Genomic DNA, 15,621 nt, shown 5'->3' with positions numbered 1-15,621 from the left:
ATGTACTTCAGTATCATATGCATGACACAGGCTGTCAAGAGATAAACTCTGCTTGTTGTGTACTTCCAACACGAATTGCACCTATAGATTACAGATGGACTACAATGGACGCAAAGTAAGCTACTCTTTTTTCTTGAAGAAGACCTCACAGCAGGAAACCCCAACCTTTTGAGAGCAATATTTCTGTCGATTGAACTGGGCAAGTCTAAAACACAATGGAGAATATCAACAGCAATACATGGTAACATAAGGTATGCGTGCTTTAGAACTGTAAGTAACATAACATGCATACATAAAACATGTAACTCAGCAGTAATTAATCATATTTTGTCGGACAATTTGGTGATAAACTGAATTTTAAAGTACGATCTAACTCATTTCCAATGAACAACATTTGCTTTAAGGACCAGTTTACAGCGAATATATGTTCTTCTCATGGATTTATTAACATAAGTCGAATTGTTGTTTAAATGTTCAACGACCAACTAACTGCTCAAAATTAGATTAAATTAAACACCTCTATACAAATAAGTGTGCAGCTCTTCCCATAGGTGGGTTGAACATTTTGTGACAAATTCACATATTCAACTTGTATTTACATTCGAGAGGTTTGCAGGTTTTCCCCCGAAGACCATAGAAAATGAAGTGACCAATTGTACATTTAAACTCCATGTGTCAGCAAAATCTGGTATTCTGATAGATCCCTTTCTAACAGGGTAGCTCCTCAAGGAATGTGCGTGATTCTAACTTTAACAAATATGTAGCACCTCTGGCAGACGTTGTGAGATCCTGTGGTGTGGAGATCGTGTCACAAACGGATGACACAACTCCTCATCTCTTTCGGTCCTGACCCAGATATGGTGAAAAAACACAATTTGTGCTCTGCATGAGGGAGATCGCTGACTGGATGGTCAAGAACTATCTCAAACTTAATAGCAAGAAATCCGAGATTGTGTTGTTTGGCAAAGCGGATGAGCATTGGTCAGCTGACTGGTGGCCCTTGGATCTTGGACCAGCCCCCACTCCTAAGCAAGTGGTGAGAAGCTTAGGAGTAAAACTTGACACTACCATTGAGAGACCAACTTAATGCCACATGTGGTACTTGCTACACTCCAATGAGACTGTTAAAAAAAAAAGTCTTTCCCTGGTTACCTTCTCTGGTCTAGGCGCTTAGAATGAGTCGCCTCGTCTATGGAAATACATTGTTGGTTTCAGCAAATGACACCATGCTGGCTAAACTACAGGTCGTACAGAACACTACTGCCCGGCTGATCTATAACTTATCTGCGAGGTCATCTATGGCTCCCATGCTAAATAAAATTACACTGGCTGCCCATAAAAAAACCGGGCAATTTTCAAGCTTTGACTCACGAGGCCTTGATAAGTCTCAGTCCTTGTATCTCCGTTCAAAACTGAGTTCTTATTTGCCTTCCAGACAGTTCAGATCTTCTAATAAATCCTTTCTGCAGATTCCATGTATCCGTGCTGCCAGATCCGGCAGTAGAGCTTTCTCATATCTGGCTCCTCATCATTGGAACAATCTTCCTCTTTATATCCTCACTTGCCCCATTTTCATGAATTTTTAAAAGATTCTCAAAACATGGCTGTTCTAGATCGTCTTTCTGATGCCTGCGCGGTGCAGCGGCGAGATACGCCCTCGGGAGCGTCGTGCGCGATATCAAGTACCTATAACATATAAAACTTTACATATAGTGGTCTGCTCTTATCCGACGGAACATTGCTCAAACATAAAGGTAAAAATAGGCATTTTAACTATACTACTCTAATAAAATTTCTCAAAGTAAGGAAGGATATTAAATGCCAATCTATAGGAGCGTTAAGGTTCACTTCAAAAGAGTTTTTGAGAGTTTTTAGGACATATGGTGCATTGTTTTGCACTTTATTACAAAATATGGCCATAACACTATGGAATTTGATAGGAAGTAATATCACCACACTTAAGAGTCTTAACACACTTTACAATTTTACATAATGCATCTCCAAGGAAACTACTGTGTAGCTTTTCCGCTACTGTGCATTGTTTGCAAATTCCATACTAACACTGTAAGCAAATGTGTTCTCTATGAAAGCTCTCAGGAGCCATTGCTGCTTTCTAGGCTGCATGGCATTTACTTTGAAATACGAAGTGAATACTCGGCCCCATAATCAGATACAAGAGTGTAAGTGTTTCCAAAATTCCTCTGCAGCACATTTTGTAATGAACTATAATGCTCTGCCAGCACAGTATTTTCCAAAATCCCCTAGGCATCACTTTCCTTTTTCCATAATTCTCCAATTAGTTCAGTTTTCAAGCACCCATTATTTGCTAATTCTATAATGTCAAGTTAGTCTATTTTCAAGTAGGATTATTGCCTACAGGTACCCTTTTCCCATAATGTTCTTCTTGGCATTCTTTGCACATTCCATTATACTCTATCTGGGACATGCATGATGCTTACATAATTCTGGGTATTTGGGTCCTGGCACGCCTCCAGTGGTATTCATGTATCATAATTCGAACCATGCATCAGCATGTTAAGGTATTGTCCGTAGTAGAAGCACTACACTGACAACAAGAGATAAAACTCGTTTCAGCCTAGATCGTTGCCTTTTATCCTCAGACGGGAATGACTGCAATAAAAGAAGTTATAAATAAAAGCAATTAGGGGAGGGGAGAGGAGAGGAGTTGGCCTAAAGGCTAGGGCGGTCAACCTTCAATCTGGGGAACCGGGTTCGAGTCTCAGCAAAGATGCACAACATCCTGTGATTCTTGGCAAATCACTTAATCTCCCCGGGCCTAACAAAAATGAATGTGTCCTCATGTAATCCAACTGGCGCTCGTGTAGAGCGTTCTGATACCAGATACCTTCGGGTCAGGTTCGAGCTATATAAAACTCCTTAAAATAACAAAAACAATCACATGAGGATCCGGCATTTAAGGCAGACAGGGCGCAACTGGGCATGAGAGGTAAGCTTACCCCCCTATATGACAAGAAAGTAGCCTTAGCAAAGTTCGGTCTGCTGCGCCATACACTAGGTATATGGCATACAGCACAGGCAAAGTTAGGATGGCGGGGAGTGATGACCCAGCTCACACCACTATGGGACACAAAACGACTGGGCAGACTTAGAAATAGTAAGGGATTCGATAGATGGGATGATATAGGGATATCCACGGTGGGAGATTTGAGGCAGGGCGGAGAGATAGTCTCTTTTGAGCGTCTTCAGCAGCAATACAACTTAGCCCCCTGGAAATGTTCCTATACACACAGATTAGACACGCCCTCATGACAGTGCTACCTCACGGCACAGAAGTTCCGGAAGCATACATACCGTAAATTAGTGAATAATATGCCCGACCCGACGAGACCTCTGAGAGAAAAATGGTCTCAAGATATTGGTGATGTGGACGACTCAGAGTGGCAAGAGGCAGTGGCATCCCCAAGGGAGGTGGGCATACCCTCGCACCTCAGACTAGTACAGCTCTGCATTTTACAAAGTTCATACTATACTAGATGCACCCTGCACAGGATGGGTAGAGCGGAACACCCCTACTGTATGCGTGGCTGCGGGGAAGAGGGAAGCTTCTTTCATATCATGTGGGATTGTCCTAAAATAATGGAGAATTGGGCGCAGGTAATGAGAACCATTTCACAATCGGAGGGGGCGTCGCTGGTGCCGGAACCAAGAAGCTGTCTATTAAATATATGGGAGCTGAATGACCTCACGCACACCGGGCAGAGTTGAGCAACATTGGGAATTATGGTTGCCAAAAGGAACATAGCGCAAAGATGGGGGGAACTGAAGTGCCGTCACTTGCAGCGTGGGGAAGGGACATGGATGCAGCCATGTTTGCCGAAAGGGCAGCAGAGGATGCCCTAAAAAATGGCGTAAAATCTGGGGGGCGTGGAATAAATATAGGGATGATATTTGTGAACCACCTTCTGACCGCGAAGATGATGACTCGGACCCAGATGAGATGTGATGATTGGTGGGTGGGGGGGGAGGGGCCCGGTTTCAGGTATTGTGGTAATACAAATTGGTGACTTTGTAATACTGATCAGTACTTATGGTGATGAAGTGTTGTGCTATGCTACTTTATTCTGTACAAGAGTGTTTTCTTGCTTTGTTGGAATGAAAATCAATAAAATCTTTTTTTTAAAAATCAGTAAAGTGCCACACCACCCAAAAAAAATCTGGAAAAAAAATTCACAATAAAGATAGGAAACATCTAAAAACATAAAACAAAGATAGTAAAAATAGCCAAAAAGCTTTAAATAAAGCATGATTGAATTCAAGAGCCTCCTCACAGAGTGGAAAAACACTAGCTGTCTGAGTGGCACCCCACCATGCATGATGGATAAAGTAGTTTTCCAAGTTTCTTAAAGGAGTACATATAGTTTTGTCACTTTACGCTGGGGCACCATTTCCTCCTTTGCTATTAATGCTATGTACACAGTTTTAACGAGGTGTGATTACAGCAGCCAAGTGTACGGTTTCATTTGTACTTTGGACAATTAGCATTCAAAAAATATATATATATAAAAAAAAACAACAACAAAAAATTAACACCTCCAAAAAGAGTAGTATTGGCCCTACCCGACCACACAAGTGATAATGATTCTATATGTATAAAAAAAAATAGCACTTCACCTCATAAGGTCCGACTGCTAAGGAACCACATATAAGTACAACTGAAAAATGCACATAAGGGAGCGCTCAAAAGTAAAAAAAAAAAAATAAGTTTGTGAAAGTTCACTTTATCCGATATTCATAACTGTCTACCAAACAAGCGATTCATCTTTAAAACCATTATGACACATGAGCCATAATATGGTATCCAAATAGGTTTTATTCTTCATATATCAAAAGTCAGCCCAGCCAAAACATTTCGTTCTTAGACTGACTTCATCAGGGTTTAATGTATTCTTGTACCTTTTTACTGAGCAAGAATGGACCAGAGAAATAAGGTGGTCATATAGGGCGTGATTACCATGCAGGTCATACTGACCGTCCGACTGCCGCAGCCGGATTACAACCGACGAGGCCAGGAAAGTTCCCCGCTGTATTATGATGCAGCCGCTCCTACTCAGTCTCATCTACTTCAGTGCACATACCCCCAAAGAGGTCACTGCAAGTGTGTGCAAAATCATAGGCCAAGTGTGTGCAAAATCATAGGAAACGTGATATGTACACACATGCATGACATATGTTGGGATATGCCTTTTGCACCATGTACCCCATTGCTGGAGTGTGGCTCTCTGTGCACAGTCCAGTCAATGTGGATACATGCCACCTACGGACTTACCTGCATTCCAGCACCCACAGGGTCAGAGGCTTTGGGGTTCTGCAGCCAGAGTGTAGGAGGGACCTGAAGAAAGGGATTCACACCGGAGACTGTCGGAGAGAAGCATATTTGAGTGAGTGTGCACCGCAAATCCATCATTTCCGACGACTCGAGGCAGGCAGTCGGATCCACACATCGCAATCCGGGTGGCGGTCATAGATCCTGTGCTGCCTATGGATGCTATTTTCCCTTGACTGACATTTCAGCAGTCAGAGAAAGGCTGTTGGAGTTGGCGGTCTTTCAGCGGTCAGTCGGAGCACAGGAGGCATGCATCGTAATCCATCGGTCACACCAACCGCATCAGAAGAGACCACAGTGGTCGACCACCTCCTACAGGACAGCGGAAGTCAGTCCGGCTGGCATCGAAATCAGGCCCATAGTGTTTAGTCCCAAGTGGGTCTACAGAGTCATGCATACAGACGGGCCACATCAGTAATACCTGGTATGAAGAGGTTCCGTATTACAGTCAATATGATTACTCTGATGTCGCAATGGAATGAAATAAAAATCGCTTGTTGATGGACAATAATAAATATCGGATATAATGAACTTTCAATGGTTTTTTTTTTTTTTACTTCTGAGCACTCCCTTCAGTGTTTTTTTCATAATAAAAGCAATGTTCAATTAACACAAAATAAGAATGGTGATGTCAATGTGGCACGTGAGACTTAAAATATAGAAATAGGTTGGCATATAAAAGTCCTAGAGTAAAACCGAAATAAATTTCCTTGAAGAGGAACTGCTGCAAAGAAGGTTAGCCCTCTCTCATATGCCTGCTCTTTATTATTATTTATTTTGAGTATTTATAAAGCGCATCTGATACCTTGCAGGCTTCCTGGCGCTGGAGAATACTCTGCTGGCGGATAACCGGGAAAGCAGACAACCGGGCATTTATTGGGGGAAAAGCCAGGTCTTGATACGTCTCCTGAATGGCAGAAGCTGAGAAATCTGACGTATGTCGGTGGGCAGGCTGTTCCACAACTTGGCCGCTGCAACCCTGAAGGATCTGCCCCCTGTTCTGGTTTTATTGAATCTGGGTACCTTTACCAGACAGGCCGAGGATGAGCGTAAATCTCTGGCAGGAGTGTACCACCGAAACAGGGCTTGCAGAGGTTTGGGTCCAAGTCCATGCAGAGCCTTAAAGACAATGCAGAGGGACTTGAAAGCCACACGTTGTTTTAAGGGTAGCCAATGCAGCTCGGCCAGAGCTGCAGTGGCCGAAGCCCTCCTCGTCCAGCCAAGAGCCAGCTTGGCGGCGGCAGATTGAATTCGCTGTAGTCGATCCATCAATGTGACTGGAGACTCCAGGAGCAGGGCGTTACAATAGTCAAGGCGACTAAGTATCGTACACCTGACTATCGACGCCCGGGCTTGCGCCGGGAGAAGTGGCATGATTTTCCGCAATGAGCGAAGCAGGGCCGTGCAGTTCCCCACGGTCTTCGTCACCTGGGTTTCCATACTTAATTTGTTGTCAAGCATGGCTCCCAGGTTGCGAACCGAGGCCACCGGCCACTCCTCACTGGACCTTTCAGCACAGCGTGCCAAATTAGCCATCAATGGCATCAGAAGGTGAACACGGATGCAGGATGGCCGGGCTGCCTCTGACTTCCTTTGTGCCGCCTTCATAGGAACCAGAAATTATGGGTCCTGACTTTCCTAAGGCGGCTCCACTTCAGAGTTGCCATACAAAACCTACATACCGGATTAACCTTTAACAATTCAGTTCATCATAATTAAATAAAGGACCTTTCCCTTTTATTTTTCAGTAAAATACAAAAATAAGTTTCTAGCATGAAAACTCAGGCAAGTGTTGCCAAAGTATGTAAAACTTACCTAACACAACAGCCTCTCTCCGGACCTCTTCTGTGCAGGAACTGGAACCGGATGCTGGAACTCCCTTGCCCAATCCTGGCGCTGCTCACTTGCACCATGTGAGCAGCGCCCTGGTTGGACCGAGCGGCCTCAGTCGGCGCTCCACAGAGCACTGGAGGCCTGCATTTACTTTCAAACCCCTCTCCAGACCTCTTCTTTGCAGGAACTGGTACCAGATGCTGGAACACCCTTGCCCAATGCAGGCGCTGCTCACAGGCAGTATGCGAGCAGCGCCCTGGTTGGCAGGGCCGTTTCTACCATTAGGCAAGCCTAGGCGGCTGCCTAGGGCGGCAAAAGGGGGAGGGCGGCAAAAACAAGTTTGGGAAACCCCTTAATAACAATCAATAGCTAAGGATTCGGAAGGAATAACTCCGGAGTAATGTACGAAAAAAAAGACCAATGTCATCCTCCGTGAAAAAACGATTGGAATGTACACCTTTCATTTCCGGCTGCTCGCTTTCTTCGGATAGCCTCACATTTCAGGCTAGTTTACTGACAATTTGAAGGCTTTCCGTCTGTGCCACACACACAGTTTTTAAATCAAAATATCGGATTCACCAAGAAATAACACCTAAATAGAGTCCCTAATTAGAAAAAAAATTAAGAGATGAGGCGATGTGAGGCCTACACAAATGTCCGCTCCGATTTATTCAGCTCTAAACTAAGTTCCAGGGGATCTTCGTCCATCCCGCTCACTGCAATTTCAAGTGCTGACCCACTAGTGTTGATAGTGGAGGGGAGGGGAGGCAGACAGTGGAAATTGCTGGTGTGCAATTCTTAAGCAGACCCTATTGCCGGAGATAAGTAAACATGACAAAACTGCATAAAAAAGGACCAACATTTCCGAGCCCCTCACACTGTAAAAGAAGCCTTATTTACAAGGCAGCGTTAAGTGGCTTAACGCTGCCTTGTAAATAAGTGCGAAGACCCTATCGCCACAGGAACATCATAAAATGTGATGTGCCAATGGTGATAGGGGCTTGTAAATATGCCCCATGGTTTTCTAAATATTGTGGTCGAAGATTTCAAAGTAATACCGTGGCTCTGATGTGGAGATAGGGAGCTCCCATAGCTGAAAGATTCACATGAATACTTGTGAGTGTGATACTGCAATAACAAAGAATAGTACCTATATGAGGTAAAGCTACTACCATATGTGGGTCAGGTAAATGAAGCAGTTTGGCAGTATGCAATACTCTGTCACTTAGGGACAGATGTAGGTAATCCCCGATTACCGATTCTTAAATACCGAATCATACCGATTCGGTATTTAAGAACTGGCAATCGGGATGTAGGTATATTTACCGAATCAATTATCGAATCGGTAAGATTCGGTAATTACCGAATCGGTATTTACCGATTCGGTAATTGCCATTGATTACTATGGGCCTTGAGGCCCATAGGAATCAATGTCAATTACCGAATCGGTAAATACCGATTCGGTAAAATTACCAAATTTACAAGGGGGACAGGGTGTCACTTTGACACCCTGTTGCACCCCTGATTCTGGCTTGTGTGCAATGTGACACATACATGCCCTTAGGGCATGTATGTGTGCCACATGGCACAGGTGTACATGCACAGATGTGCATGTACACAGGAATTCGTTATTTACCATGAGATAGTATTTCATGGTAAATAACGAATTCTTAAGGGCCTGTGGCACTATTTTAAGTTCCACCTACATCTGAAATGACCGATTCGGTAAATATACCGAGTCGGTATTTTACCAAATCTGTAAATTTACTGAATCGGTTAATTTACAGATTCTGTAAAATTCGGGTCCCCTACATCTCAAAAACCAATTACCGGTCGGTTACGGCCGAAATCGGCCGTTACCAACCTGTAATTGGCAACCTTCATCTGGCCCTTAGATGCTTAAACAGCTGAGAATCTAAGGCATTCTATCACTATCCGTTTCATAAATGAAATCACCTGCTCTCACCTTGCACCTCTCACATGTTTCGTCTTCTCAGGAGATGCCATAATTTTACATCGGACATTCTCATTATCACCCCTCAGTTGGAATGTCCAAAAAACGATAACATCCTTGAATCGAAAGACAATGTGAGCCTTTAAAACATCGGCTGTCCCCAGTGAAATTATTTGTGGTCCCAGCGTGACCCCGTGGGTACACATTCACATGCCACCGCCATACTGGAGTTTGTCACAATGTGGCCACACTTTTAGACTCTGCTCTCAGAAGCCAAGCGGCTAGGGAAATGAAGGGCTGCGTCAAGCTGAAACCGTGGAATTTATACAGAGCTTGCCTAGGTCTGAAGAAAAAAATCCCAGACTACATATGTAAACCTGTTTTACTTCAATACTATTGTTGATGTGTTTTATTGATTAATGTTGAATAAAAGTTCTTTTTATATCTAATGCATTCATTCTTCTAGCCTGGATGACAGAGGGAGAGAGTGGTGGTAGTAAAAGGGAGGGGAGCATTTTTCTATTCTTGCCTAGGGTGGCAAAACACCTAGAAACGGCCCTGCTGGTTGGAAGGACCAGCCTCACTCTGCGCTCCACAGAGCACTGGAGGCCTGCACTCACTCTCAACCCAGCTGTCTTAAGACAGCTGGGTTGCATGTGCTGCCCGCCAGCCAAAAAGACACGTGCACTGGACAGCCCACCCTCCTACCTGCTGCTGTTAGTCGGCAGCGGCCCTGGCTTGACTCTTGGCTAGGGACGGCTGATGAAAAATAATGGTAATGAACTACCATTTTATTTTTCATCTCTGGGGCTTTGGGGTGGGGAGGGGGGGTTTAAGTGGGGAGACGCTCCTCTGCTCCAACGGAGAAGCCGCCCTGAGCAACAATCTCAATTTATTAGATGGCTTTAACGGTTGTTATATACAGAATGGGGAAAGGTGAGCTAAAGATCATTATTACGATCGCACAATGCAGACAAACTTCACATGCGTGCATCACATTACAAACATAGGGAAATCTTTTAAAGGGCTTCAGTTTAACTACTCATGGGGCGAGATCACCCAGTTACAAGCAAATCAGCAGCTCAGAGTGCATCACTGAGACAAGGCCGCCACCTACCGGCAGTACTCTGCAAATGTCAAGACATAACACTTCTCTTCAATGCAGGCGATGCTGTTCTCATCCTGATGGCGGGATGCAAATATCTCGTTCTGAAAAACAGGACACACAAGGGTTTAGCAGCAACTCACTTGAGCCCATGTATCGCTGACATTATTATCACTGGCCAGGAACAAGCAGGATTGACACTTTTGTTCAAAGCAAAATCTGGGATTAAAAACGAATCTCCGTGATAAGGTGCCACGATTTGAGTTCTTGCGCATCTTTTACGCGCACAATACATGATTATGTAATGAATATATTATTTTTTTACGTGGCACTCTTTACCACAGTCCTGTAGTTCAGAAGATGTTATTACCCACTACAGTTTCAGAGAACCTCCAGTCACTGGCAATCTGGGATTCAGCATTCTTAGGGTAAATGGAGCAAGTAATACATGTCTGCTACTACTACTCTACACAGGATTGCCCTGACTGTTTTTCCATAAGATCTTGAATCCTACGAAAGCAGAACACCTTGAGATCATCTGGCGGGAGGACCTGAATTTAAAATCCCAGATAAGACCACAGTTATAGGGGGCTCTTTAATTTTACATAAATTGAGACACATTCTCCCTTCTATTCCCTCTGAAGAACATAAGCCAATATCTTACACCACCACCACCACCACCACCACCACCACCACCACTTGGCGGGACACCCTGCAGTAATGTAGGAGAGGGCACAAACTGCAAGGGTGAAGCATATTTTGGACCTAAAGTAATGTGTGTCGCTCTCTCTCGCTTTAACGGACTGGCAATGGTTATTATGACTGAGGAACTCATCAGGAGCGGCTTGGGACATGGGCTGGTATTTTCCTACATCCAGAGTTACCGACTGCAGGGGGTACAGGTAACTCAGGGTGTGAGGAAAATCCGGCCCATTATAAGTTGGATCCTCAGAGCCCAATAAGAAATGAGTAATTATGTGGCAAATCAGTAATTCCAGGACTGATTCCCTCAGTAATTCCTCACAGTAAGACCAGGGCCAATGATAACCAAGTGGTCGCACTGACTGCATCCAGAGCAGGGGCGCCATGGGATGGGCAGGGACGGAGCTCCCCTGGCAGAGCAGGGAGAATGACATTTTACTGCATTCCGCCTGCTCTGCCAAATTCCAAACTTACAGTTTTAACTGATCTGCTCTTCTTTAACAGTTCTTTGGTGAATGGGGAGAGGAGTTGGGCTAACGGCTAGGGCGGGCAACCTCAAATCTGGGTTCGAGTCTCGGCAAGGACGTGTAACATCCTGTGACTCTGAGCAAATCACTTAATCTCCCCGTGCCTAACAAAAATGAATGTGTCCTCATGTAACATAACAGGTGCTCGTGTAAAGCGCTCTGATACCAGATACTTTCGGGTCAAGTTCGCGCTATATAAAACTCCGTTAAAAAAAAGCAACAAAAACAACAGAGACATAATTAGAAAAACTGACGTGCACAACGCAAATCTCTAACAAAAGACATAACCTCTTCAGACTTTAGACATAATTCGGCAATCCTGGCTGCTTACCTGATGCATGCTGGCATTTCGTCCTCCTTGAGTGTGTTCTGGTCTGTAATACCAGAAAAGACTCATCATCAGCTCCCCTGTAAACAAATAAATATGGAAAGGTCATATTTACAGTATATACATTTATAATGTCACCTGTGGAAACGAGTCAACAGAATACAGACATCTATACATCTGACAGGCTGTATCAATATTGACGAGGCACTAATATTATGATATCAACATGTTCAAACTCATGTGGACAAAATAAAGGAGAAAAAGTAATGCTACATCTCCAACATGGGAATCTTTAGCACGGTCATGTCTGGCTAGTCCTGGCTAAGTGAAAGAAAAAACACATCATGGGAATTTGCGAGGTGCGGTCCTGTACTCTCGTTGAGGGGAACTGACCACGAGAATAGGCTCAGTGTTTTGTAAATGTCACTAAGAACCAGAGACGGCTTTTTAGAATACGAGTTGTATTTTCTTATATTACATATTTATTTTGAACTGAGAAGACTTTTTTTAAACACCCAAAAATGTTTATAGAAAGCTGTAAATTAAAACTAGATTATACAAGTTGGTTGTCTGCAGCGGAAATAGAAAAGGACTTCTGTTCAAAATATGCGGATTACGTGAAGACAAGGTCTGATTTGCTAAGAAGCCTATTCTGTCTGCAGATGTGGGAGGATTTGAAGCTGCTGTCTGCGAGACGTGGCGAACATAGCATCTCGAGTGCCATGACAAGGTTTGCGTTTTGTTTATCTTACATAAACAAATCTTAATCCAACAGGCTGTGTTGGTGTCAGTCATGCTGAGGTAGAACATCGCCTTTGTGCTCTTCATCTGGAGAACTATGGACCTGGTAGTGAATGCAACCGAAGGACTCGTGTCCAGGCACGCTGCCGCGAGCTCCAGCAATGGCTCATTTAAAGACCAGGTCAATGGACCTGGAGCAGTGGCGCCGAGGAAGGGCCCATCAGGACGGCCCCAGGGCAGCTCTGGGTGAAATCCGTCATCGGGAGCCATGCAAGGCAGCTACACTTAGTTTATTTCACCAATTCCTGGAGTACTGGCTTCATTGGACGTCGAAGTATCTACTAGTGGTCTCAGGTGAATCTGCCCGCTCATTATGCTGCATGATGTCATTATGCCCGACAGAGTGATTATCTAGCTGACTGCGAGGCATGGTTGATCAGAAAGACTAACATTTCTCTTGGGCAGAAAACAGTCTCAAATCCCTAAAAAATAATTTTACCTTTCAGGGCCCTAATGGCGCCCACGTAAAGGAAGGCGTGTATCGGGGGCTGTAGTTGACGCTGTTTGGATTTCATGCTCTGCTTTTTGTATAGAGGATGTTAACTATCGTCCAGGAATGTGTGGATGAGAATTATCTTTTTTTCTATGATTCCTTACCATTATGGCCAAAAAAGTGGAAAAGGGCGCTCATTTTGAAAAGGCTTCTTGTGGCGATTACAATTCGGTGAACAGTAACACTTTGCAAGGCAATGGCAATGCTCTCCCATCTCAAAGGGGAGATAGTTCAAGAGCATCCTTACATTACAAAGGTGACCGTACATTACAAAGGTGACAATGTGCATCTAGAACATTGACTGGATACAGGCAGTCTCCTTGCAAGAGATGGCATTGTAGGGTTAAATCTAGTGCTGGGCTGACTGCCTAAACTTACCTCTTCGTAGTAAAACCAGGGTAATAAATGCCTTTGGCATATGTGCTTTGTTTCGGTCTTCAGATCCAGAAACCCCTTTCCTCTGACTTTCCCCTTTCTTTCATACACTAAAATAGCAAGAATGCATTCCCTTTTCTCTCAGGGTTGATGGAAAGTCTCCTCAGACTAATGAAATAAGAGGTGAACTACTTCTTGCAAAAGGAAATGATAATAACAAAACTTCTTTAGTGACATTGCAAGTGTGGTGTCTTTAAAATGAAAGCATTGTCGTTAAGCACAATTCTCAGCACTTACCTGTTTATTATGATCGCGGACCGCTCTAGTATATTTCCCCTCATAATAGAGTGTGAAAGAAGAGGGGGCAGAGACGAATCATGGTTTGATTTCGCCAGTGGGCTCATATACTCTTCCTTTGGTCTTCATCCTTTGATGGAATGGTTCCTTTCAGGGTTATGGCTATTTTTTCTAGAAAGGGTGCTGAACCCTCTGCTCCTGGCATTTTCTGTGCACATAATTTGTCTCGTAAAACTCCTTTTACTTCCCAAGGCCTTCAGCTTTCAGGTTGTCCACCAGTGCATCTCACCATTAGCATGAGGCCCAGAGAGGGAATTACCAGAAACCGTGAGGCTCAGTCCCTTTCAGCCGGTTACCCTGAGCCCGGAGAATGGCACTGACAGTAGTCGTATGCGGCTCGATCTGAGATGTCTGGCGCAGAGGGATCACCTGAACAGGACTTCATTCAATGCAGTCGCTGATTTCCATGAAGGTCTTCAGTAACCTTCAGTGTGGACTTCCATGGCACCCCACCATTGCAAATCAACAAAGGAGAGGCGCTCGCAGCTTTTATGGATGAGCTACTATTTTATGTCCCACTGCAGGCACATTTTCTGCGCTGTTTAGGAAGCTGGTGCAGAAGAGTATCCTTATTAGCTCCACTGATACAGTATCTGAATCAAGGAAAGGATGTAGTCACACAAAGCAAAGCTTGATCGACTATTATTTATTTTTAAGGTGTGTTTTGATATACTTGGCGGTAGTAGGAGTGAGGAAAATCTCAAATGTACGTTCAAATAACTTAAGACAAGAACATGAGGCAGAAGTGTCTCGGAAGCTGCAGAATAAATTATTGTCTTAAATATAGGAGATTATTTGACCGGAGGTGCGGAGAAAGGCATAGGAGGTTTTGCTGCATCGTTGGCCAGGAAGGCATGGCAAATTGATGCTTCACAAATTTTATGTCTAACTATGTACACTTTTCTGTATTCCTGATATAGTATAGATATCTGTTACTGACTGCACATATGATACACGACCCAGTTGGGATCCAGGCACAAACAGAATAGATCTTCATATAGGGCCTTATGCTTCATTGAGAGGCTTGGATTCATTGATCTTGTAGTAGCAGGAGTAAGTAGTATCTCTATTGTCGGATCAATTCATCCAGAGAATACAAGTGGTTGAAAAAGCACAAGATTCTGCAGCTTCTTAATTAAAAAAAAGATGATTTTGCCTAAAGTGTGATAATGAGATGCAATGGTATAATCAAACGCTAATAAGGATAGCATGAAACGTTATTATGTTGCCAATTAGGGACATTTTCAAAAGTGACGTTGGTGAAGTCAATGAACATGTCCCTAGTCTAGTATAACACGAGTGACATATTATCTTTTTGTTGTTCTAGACTTTGTGTGTTCTTAAAAGCTCATAAAGGAGAAATAACCTTTAAGACCGATATATAATGCTAAGTGTGTGGCGGCAGCTCCATATGGTGCATACATCTGGGGCTACAGCAGCACCAACCAGCTCCAGACGGTAGAGAAAGATTTTTTTGGAAGTCTTTTGTCAGTCCCTCAAAGCTGCTACTCCTCTGTATGCCATACTGAACTTGAATTTGAATATCATGCCCTGTATTAAGACTGGTTTTAAAGCAGTAGATTTCACAGGATGAAGAAGGCCTTTGATGAGATGCCGTGGCCAGAAAACCAATGGCACCATAGGTGAAAAGCAAGAGAACATTTAAATAGTGAGAGGAATTTCTCTTCCCTTGGAAAGTAAAGAGCGATGCTATCATGAACGTTACACAGGGATGGTGGGCAAACCCAGAAGAGTTTAAGTCTTGCATCGTTCTACACAGC

At 43.7% G+C, this 15,621-nt stretch overlaps 1 protein-coding gene across 6 annotated transcripts in view; it reads right to left on the bottom strand.

Annotated features, from left to right (window-relative positions):
* BAHD1 (bromo adjacent homology domain containing 1) overlaps positions 1 to 15,621 on the bottom strand; it is a 620,342-nt gene that overhangs the window by 18,595 nt on the left and 586,126 nt on the right. For all 6 annotated transcript variants that reach the window (XM_086937403.1, XM_086937408.1, XM_086937402.1 and 3 more), the window contains exons 5-6: positions 11,818 to 11,894; positions 10,270 to 10,361 (exon numbers count right to left, since the gene is read on the bottom strand). In XM_086937403.1, the coding sequence (XP_086793529.1) occupies positions 10,270 to 10,361; positions 11,818 to 11,894 (169 nt within the window). The remainder of the gene's footprint in view (positions 1 to 10,269; positions 10,362 to 11,817; positions 11,895 to 15,621) is intronic.

The sequence above is a fragment of the Lissotriton vulgaris genome, chromosome 9 (assembly GCF_964263255.1).
Source record: "Lissotriton vulgaris chromosome 9, aLisVul1.2, whole genome shotgun sequence".
Taxonomy (NCBI): domain Eukaryota; kingdom Metazoa; phylum Chordata; class Amphibia; order Caudata; family Salamandridae; genus Lissotriton; species Lissotriton vulgaris.
Note: the sequence above shows the minus strand (reverse complement) of the source record. Positions and strands in the feature narration are given on the sequence as shown.